At 44.4% G+C, this 8,864-nt stretch overlaps 1 protein-coding gene and 1 long non-coding RNA gene across 2 annotated transcripts; both read left to right on the forward strand.

Moving 5' to 3' along the window:
* Window positions 1-792: 792 nt before the first annotated feature.
* LOC135040798 (uncharacterized) lies at window positions 793-1,236 on the forward strand. Its single transcript, XR_010234621.1, has 3 exons — window positions 793-852; window positions 971-1,068; window positions 1,195-1,236. It is a non-coding gene; the product is annotated as an uncharacterized LOC135040798 (long non-coding RNA).
* Window positions 1,237-1,272: 36 nt separating this feature from the next.
* LOC135040799 (zinc finger protein OZF-like) lies at window positions 1,273-4,715 on the forward strand. The gene is made up of 2 exons (XM_063954862.1): window positions 1,273-1,543; window positions 2,954-4,715. The coding sequence occupies exons 1-2, from the start codon at window positions 1,387-1,389 to the stop codon at window positions 4,177-4,179; spliced, it is 1,383 nt and encodes a 460-aa protein (XP_063810932.1). The 5' UTR covers window positions 1,273-1,386; the 3' UTR covers window positions 4,180-4,715.
* The last annotated feature ends 4,149 nt before the right edge of the window (window positions 4,716-8,864 follow it).

Raw genomic sequence — 8,864 nt, forward strand, 5'->3', positions numbered from 1 at the left:
GGAATGGGACATTATACAGTAACACCAGGGGATGTGTCTGGGTGATGACTGGAGAGGTAAATGCTGGGAATGGGACATTATACAGTAACACCAGGGGACATGTCTGGGTGATGACTGGAGAGGTGACTGCCGGGAATGAGACATTATACAGTAACACCAGGGGATGTGTCTGGCTGATGACTGGAGAGGTGACCGCTGGGAATGGGTATATTATACAGTAACACCAGGGGATGTGTCTGGGTGATGACTGGAGAGGTGACTGCTGGGAATGGGGCATTATACAGTAACACCGGGGAATGCGTCTGGGTGATGACTGGAGAGGTGACTGCTGGGAATGAGGCATTATACAGTAACACCAGGTGATGTGTCTGGGTGATGACTGGAGAGGTGACTGCTGGGAATGGGGCATTATACAGTAACACCAGGGGATGTGTCTGGGTGATGACTGGAGAGGTGACTGCTGGGAATGGGGCATTATACAGTAACACCAGGGGACGTGTCTGGGTGATGACTGGAGAGGTGACAGCTGGAAATGGGACATTATACAGTAACATCGGGGAATGTGTCTGGGTGCTGACTGGAGAGGTGACTGCTGGGAATGGGGCATTATACAGTAACACCAGGGAATGTGTCTGGGTGACGACTGGAGAGGTGTCTTCTGGGAATGGGACATTATAAAGTAACCAGGGGATGTGTCTAGGTGATGACTGTATCACTGTGTGTGTCAGGTTCCTATAAGGTGTCAGGATGTCACTGTCTATGTCTCCATGCAGGAGGGGGAGTATATAGAGGAACACAGGGGTCTGTACAAGGACGTGATGATGGAGAATCACCGGCCCCTCACATCACTGGGTAAGAGGAGACTGTCATGTATTGTACAGGGGAGAGCAGGTATGGGGGCCCCTATATATACACATCATCTGATAATCAAATATATACACTGTACTCAGTCTTTGTGTGTCTCCTACAGATGGGCTCAGTAACAGAGATACCCCAGAGAGATGTCCCCGTGCTCTGTATTCCCAGGATTGTACAGAGGAGAATCACAGGACCCCACAGGAGGATCGGGTAGGTGGAATTTAGGGTCTCGACAATATACCAAAGTGACTGTCACTGTATTATCTGTAGAGAAGCTGTGTGTCTTATACACTGATATTATACTGTTTCACCTCAGTTTAATCTGACTGTATACAGGTAGAACGTCTGTCTAATATTAAAACAGAAGATATAGAGGAAAAAGAAGACACGAATGTGACTGATATAAAGGCAGAAGATATAGAGGGAGAACAAGACACGTATGTGACTGATATAAAGGCAGAAGATGTAGAGGGAGAAGAAGAGACGTATGTGACTGATATAAAGGCAGAAGATATAGAAGGAGAAGAGATGTATGTGACTGATATAACGGCAGAAGATATAGAGGGAGAAGATGGGACGTATTTGACTGATATAAAGGCAGAAGATACAGAGGGAGAAGAAGAGACGTATGTGAGGGGTGATCAGCAGTGTAAGGAGGAGGAGATCCCTACAGATATCGGCACAGGTGAGTAGTAAACATTTATTACAGAAAAAAGTCACATATTCTCCTTTCTCAGTCACTACAGCAATCTCTTAGCCTACACCCTCCTCTGTCAGTACAAACTAATGAGGAATATGTATTTTTACAGTGGTGGAGTCAGGAACCATTAGCCCCTATTATACTCTTGCTCTCCCCCTCACATCATGTCACTGTGTGTTACCAGCCCAGAGATCTGACCAGTCTCCTCCCCACACTCTATGGTGTATCTCATTAATCAGTATCCATCAGCCCCTATTATACTCCTGCTCGCCCCCTCACATCATGTCACTGTGTTACCAGCCCAGATATCTGACCAGTCTCCTCCCCACACTCTCTGGTATATCTCATACATCAGGAGCCATCAGCCCCTATTATACTCCTGCTCTCCCCCTCACATCATGTCACTGTGTGTTTCCAGCCCAGAGATCTGACCAGTCTCCTCCTCACACTCTCTGGTGTATCTCATATATCAGGAGACATCAGCCCCTATTATACTCCTGCTCTTCTCCTCACATCATGTCACTGTGTTACCAGCCCAGATATCTGACCAGTCTCCTCCCCACACTCTTTGGTGTATCTCATACATCAGGAGCCATCAGCCCCTATTATACTCCTGCTCTCCCCCTCACATCATGTCACTGTGTGTTACCAGCCCAGAGATCTGACCAGTCTTCTCCCCACACTCTCTGGTGTATCTCATACATCAGGAACCATCAGCCCCTATTATACTCCTGCTCTCCCCCTCACATCATATCACTGTGTGTTACAGGACGATAGTATAAGGTATATAGTTACGGGAAGAGAAGCATCACATAAATGTCCTGTAAGTTAAAGCGGTATGGACAGTAGATCAATGTTTCCATCAGTAGTTACTGGAGAAGCATCTCCGAGTATTCTCAGACAGCGGGTGTGCCAGGAAAGCAGTGAGATGGTGGCAGAGGTGGGAAAGCTGATATATTGTGTAGAGAGAGTCACCTCACGTGTTCCCATGTATCAGGCTAGGAGAATACAGTGGCTGAATAGCTGAGACTGAGGCAGGATGTTCCAAGGGCCTGGTCCCTACATCAGGAAGTCTTCCAGCTACTGATAGAAAGATTTGGGCTTCTTCAAGTAGACATTATGGCAGCAGCTCATGTCACCTGTAGTAATCCCATGTGATCTCTCTGTGTTAGTTATACTCCAATCCAATCATCCTGGTTTTAATAAAATAAATAAACATAAAAGCAATGCTTACATGTAATAATGTCACTTATAGAATGATATATTGTACCATGTGACACCATGGGTCTCGTCTACTCATTTTATAGTAATTTGCTATTTTTTTAATTATAATCTTTACAAGATTAAAATTGTTACAGGAAAATGTCACATTTCCATAATGTATTTTATTTCCAGCAGACGGACACACAAGCAGGAATATCTCAGAAGGACATCTAATGTTATCCCCGGATTGTGACATAAAAGATAATGACAGTAGACAGGATTCTTCAGGAGATAATCCCATTACACCAGTTATACATCCAGCTTTATCAGCTGATCCCTCTGATCCTGGGAAATGTTCTCCTGATCACTCTGATATTGGTGCATCTGTTACAGCTCTGAGAGTAGATACAGTGTTTCCCTGTTCTATAGATGCCAAATGTTTTACACAGAACACAAAGCCTATTAACCAACACACAGGTAAGGCAGGTGAGAGGCCACTGATATGTTCTGAGTGTGGGAAATGTTTTACATACAAAGCAGCTTTTGTTACACATCAGAAAACTCACACAGGTGAGAAACCATTTCCATGCTCTGAGTGTGGGAAATGTTTTACATACAAATCAGCTTTTGTTACACATCAGAGATATCACACAGGTGATAGGCCATTTCCGTGTTCTGAGTGTGGAAAATGTTTTATACAAAAATCACGTCTTGTTATACACGAGAGAAGTCACACTGGTGAAAAACCATTTACATGTTCTGAGTGTGGAAAATGTTTTATTCGAAAATCAACTCTTGTTATACATGAGAGAAGTCACAATGGTGAGAAACCATTTCCATGTTCTGAGTGTGAGAAATGTTTTATATATAAGTCACAACTTGTTAGACATGAGAGATATCACACAGGTGAGAAACCATTTCCATGTTCTGAGTGTGGAAAATGTTTTATTCAAAGCTCAGCTCTTTTTATACATAAGAAAAGTCACACAGGTGAGAAACCATTTCCATGTTCTGAGTGTGGGAAATGTTTTATACATAAGTCACAACTTGTTACACATCAGAGGAGAAGTCACATAGGTGAAAAACCATTTCCATGTTCTGAGTGTGGAAAATGTTTTATACATAAGTCACATCTTATTACACATCAGAGAAGTCACACAGGTGAAAAACCATTTCCATGTTCTGAGTGTGGGAAATGTTTTGTAAACAAATCAGCTCTTGTTAGACATGAGAGAAATCACACAGGTGAGAAACCATTTCAATGTTCTGAGTGTGGTAAATGTTTTGTACAGAAATCAGATCTTGTTACACATGAGAGACGTCACACAGGTGAGAAACCATTTCTATGTTCTGAGTGTGGGAAATGTTTTGCACACAAATCACATCTCGTTAGACATGAGAAAAGTCACATGTTCTGAGTTTGAGAAGTAAATCAGCTGTTTCACACAATAGACATCACACAGGTGAGGAACCGTTATTATCTCATCATCACCATTGCCATGCAATGTTCCTCAAGGTCCTGTCCTATCTCCTATGCTTTTTGCAATATACCTGCTGCCACTAGGTGAATCAATCAGATGTCATGCCCTGGTCTACCACTGCTGTGCCGATTACCTATTTTTTGCTCTGTGTACTCGGAACCCAATACCAATCCTAAGTGGCTGTCTAGCTGAGCTCCAGGTGTGGGTGATACCAGTTGGCTGTGACTAAGTTGTGGTGAAACATCCTTATGATAGAGACTCACCTACAAAGGGCAAGGCTACTGCGTTACCAACCAATATGGGGGAAGCTTTCTGTCTGACCTCTCATTACACAACGTATCCTGATCCCGGCTCTATGTGACCTCTCACATCTATCACTTGTGTCACATTACATCTTATACCTGTAGTTTTATGTTTCTGTTTCCCTGTTACCTGTTCTGTAAGATCACCTGCTCTCATTGTGTGAGGGGGAGGGGGGGGGGTTCACTTTCTAGCATGAGTGGTAGTTTCTGGAATTGGATCGCCCAGAGGAGTGTGGGAGTACCAGCCTGGAGGTGACAGGGGTTAGTTCCTATTACCTAATGATAGGGATACGGTCTGACTGTCACGTTCCTGGTACACACCGCCGCTCTGCCTAATAATGATTGCCACTTTACATATGTGCAGCTGTGCCAGTGTCACCCCAAGCCTGTATCACACAGGCTGTCACATAAGCCCCTATATCTGTTGTAGATGCAGTAATCAGCCTTTGGCACAATTATATATATATATATATATATATATATATATATATATATATATATATATACATACACACACACACACACATTCATGGGTTCGCCACTCCCAAAGCCTGGTATACGGCTGCGTTGACTCTGGACTAAATAAAGCACAGTGGACCAACACCAGCTGATGACATGGTTTCCTAAATCAACACAGACTGTGTAAACTTCACACTGGACTTCAAGCATCTTGGACTGTGTGCCTCTCCTTTCTTCCTCCGTACTCTGGGACTTTGGTATTCAAATGAGATGCAAAATTTGCTCTAATCAGAAAAGGACTTTGGACCACTGAGCAACAGACCAGTTCTTTTTTTCTTTAGCCCAGGTAAGATGCTTCTTACTAGGCCATTTTAGAGCACATCACACATCCTTCAGCAGACGAGCTTTATGGAGATGCGGACTTCATTTTCCAGCAGGACTTGGCACCTGCCCACACTGCCAAAAGTACCAAAACCTGGTTCAATGACTTTACTTTCTGTGTTGGATTGGCCAGCAAACTCACATGACCTGAACCCTATAGAGAATCTATGGGGCATTGCCAAGAGAATGATAAGACATGAGATTGAACAATGCAGAAGAGCTGAAGGCCATAACATCTCAGCAGTGCCACAGGCTGATAGAATCCATGCCATGCCGCATTGAGGCAGTAATTCATGCAAACGGGGCCCAAACCAAGTACTGAGTACATATGTATGATTATACTTTTCAGAGGGCCGACATTTCTGTATTTAAAATCCCTTTTTTTTATTGATTTTATGTGATCTAATTTTCTGAGATTTGGGATCTGGGGTTTTCTTAAGCTGTAAACCACAATCATCAATATTATAACAAATAAAGGCAAGAAATATCTCACTGCATGTAGTCTAGATAATATATTAGTTTCACCTTTTAAGTTGAATTACTGAAATAAATGAACTTTTGCACAATATTCTAATTTTCTGAGTTTCACCTGTACAGTTCATTATTACATCTTTCTGCTGCTGATTCCTCTCCCAATGCAGCCAAGCATCTGACTAGCCTTCCTCATTGCTTTGTTACATTGCTTATCTGCCTTTAAGTCACCTGAAATAGTGACTCCTAGATCCCATAGCTCCTCAGTAGTTTCCAGTATAGTGCCATTAATACTGTATTTAGCCTTTGGATTTTTGAGACCCAAGTGCATGATTTTGCATTTTTTGGCATTAAACTGTAATTGCCGCACTCTTGACCATTCCTCTAGTCTACCTAGATCCTCAATCATTTGTTTTACCCCTCCTGGTGTGTCTACCCTGTTCCATACCTTTGTGTCATCTACAAAAAGGCATACTATCCATTTAATGCCATTTTGCAATGTCACAAATAAAGATATTAAAAAGCACTGGTCCAAGTACAGATACCTGGGGTACTCCACTGGTATAATTTCCCTCCTGTGAATGCACTCCATTTACTACAACTCTCTGTTTCTATCATGTAACCAAGATCTTATCCATTCAACAATCTTAGGGGTATATTTACTAACATTCGTAATTTTCGGAAAAAGGTCAAAGTTCAATCACGAATGACATCGAAAGTGTAAAACTGCAACTTTTTGAATTTATTACGATTAATTTACTAAGCTGTCGTATTCGGATTTTTCTTTTGTTCCGATGTCGATGTCATTCGTGGTTTTTTTTTTATTTTTACGGCAGTGATTAGCAAAACACTGCCGACTTTTTAAAAATGAATCTCGGACGGATCTGTGTGATCCGTGCTGGGGTTCATTTTTTTTTTTTTAATTAAACACTGTAAAATCACAAAAAAAAATGTGTGGGGTCCCCCCTCCTAAGCATAACCAGCCTCGGGCTCTTTGAGCCGATCCTGGTTGCAGAAATATGGGGGGAAAAATGACAGGGGTTCCCCCATATTTAAGCAACCAGCATCGGGCTCTGCGCCTGGTCCTGGTTCCAAAAATACGGGGGACAAAAAGAGTAGGGGTCCCCCGTATTTTTAAAACCAGCATCGGGCTCCACTAGCTGGACAGATAATGCCACAGCCGGGGGTCACTTTTATATAGTACCCTGCGGCCGTGGCATAAAATATCCAACTAGTCACCCCTGGCCGGGGTACCCTGGGGGAGTGGGGACCCCTTCAATCAAGCCCCCCCCCCCCCCAGCCACCCAAGGGCCAGGGGTGAAGCCTGAGGCTGTCCCCCCCATCCAATGGGATGTGGATGGGGGGCTGATAGCCTTTTGTGAAAATGAAAATATATTGTTTTTAGTAGCAGTACTACAAGGCCCAGCAAGCCTCCCCCGCATGCTGGTACTTGGAGAACCACAAGTACCAGCATGCGGCAGAAAAACGGGCCCGCTGGTACCTGTAGTACTATTACTAAAAAAAATACCCAAAAAAAGACAATACACACACACCTTGAAAGTAAAGATTTATTACATACATCCACACAAACATACATACATACTTACCTATGGCCCCACGCAGGTCGGTCCTCTTCTCCAGTAGAATCCAAGGGGTACCTGTTGAATAAATTATACTCACCAGCTCCAGGGTCCCAGGCTCCTCGGGGAATCCATTTGTAATCCACATACTTGATTAAAATAAAAAAACGGACACCCGAGCCACGAACTGAAAGGGGACCCATGTTTGCACATGGGTCCCCTTCCCCCGAATGCCAGAAACCCACTCTGACTTATGTTTAAGTGGGTTTCTTCAGCCAATCAGGGAGTGCCACGTTGTAGCACTCTCCTGATCGGCTGTGTGTTCCTGTACTGACTGACAGGCGGCACACGGCAGTGTTACAATGTAGCGCCTATGCGCTCCATTGTAACCAGTGGTGGGAACTTTCTGCCCTGCGGTTGACCGAAAGTGACCTCACCGCTGAGCAGAAAGTTCCCACCATTGGTTACAATGGAGCGCATAGGCGCTACATTGTAACACTGCCGTGTGCCGCCTGTCAGTCAGTACAGGAGCACACAGCCGATCAGGAGAGTGCTACAACGTTGCGCTCCCTGATTGGCTGAAGAAACCCACTTAGACATAAGTCAGAGTGGGTTTCTGGCATTCGGGGAAAGGGGACCCATGTGCAAACATGGGTCCCCTTTCAGTTCGTGGCTCGGGTGTCCGTTTTTTTATTTTAATCAAGTACGTGGATTACAAATGGATTCCCTGAGGAGCCTGGGACCCTGGAGCTGGTGAGTATAATTTATTCTAAAGGTACCCCTTGGATTCTACTGGAGAAGAGGACCGGCCTGCGTGGGGCCATAGGTAAGTATGTATGTATGTTTGTGTGGATGTATGTAATAAATCTTTACTTTGGTGTGTGTGTATTGTCTTTTTTTGGGTATTTTTTAGTAATAGTACTACAGGTACCAGCGGGCCCGTTTTTCCGCCGCATGCTGGTACTTGTGGTTCTCCAAGTACCAGCATGCGGGGGAGGCTTGCTGGGCCTTGTAGTACTGCTACTAAAAACAATATCTTTTCATTTTCACAAAAGGCTATCAGCCCCCCATCCACAGCCCATTGGATGGGGGGGACAGCCTCGGGCTTCACCCCTGGCCCTTGGGTGGCTGGGGGGGACGGACCCCTTGATTGAAGGGGTCCCCACTCCCCCAGGGTACCCCGGCCAGGGGTGACTAGTTGGATATTTGATGCCACGGCCGCAGGGCACTATATAAAAGTGACCCCCGGCTGTGGCATTATCTGTCCAGCTAGTGGAGCCCGATGCTGGTTTTAAAAATACGGGGGACCCCTACTCTTTTTGTCCCCCATATTTTTGGAACCAGGACCAGGCGCAGAGCCCTATGCTGGTTGCTTAAATATGGGGGAACCCATGTCAATTTTTTCCCCATATTTCTGCAACCAGGATCG

This window comes from Pseudophryne corroboree, unplaced genomic scaffold, assembly GCF_028390025.1.
Source record: "Pseudophryne corroboree isolate aPseCor3 unplaced genomic scaffold, aPseCor3.hap2 scaffold_763, whole genome shotgun sequence".
Classification (NCBI taxonomy): domain Eukaryota; kingdom Metazoa; phylum Chordata; class Amphibia; order Anura; family Myobatrachidae; genus Pseudophryne; species Pseudophryne corroboree.

Excerpts from the sequence above, each read along its gene's own strand:
- LOC135040799 (XM_063954862.1), top strand. The coding sequence starts at position 1,387 with ATGTATGTGACTGATATAACGGCAGAAGATATAGAGGGAGAAGATGGG. Across the intron at positions 1,544-2,953 it reads CCCTACAGATATCGGCACAG|CAGACGGACACACAAGCAGG; the intron begins GTGAGTAGTAAA and ends TTTTATTTCCAG.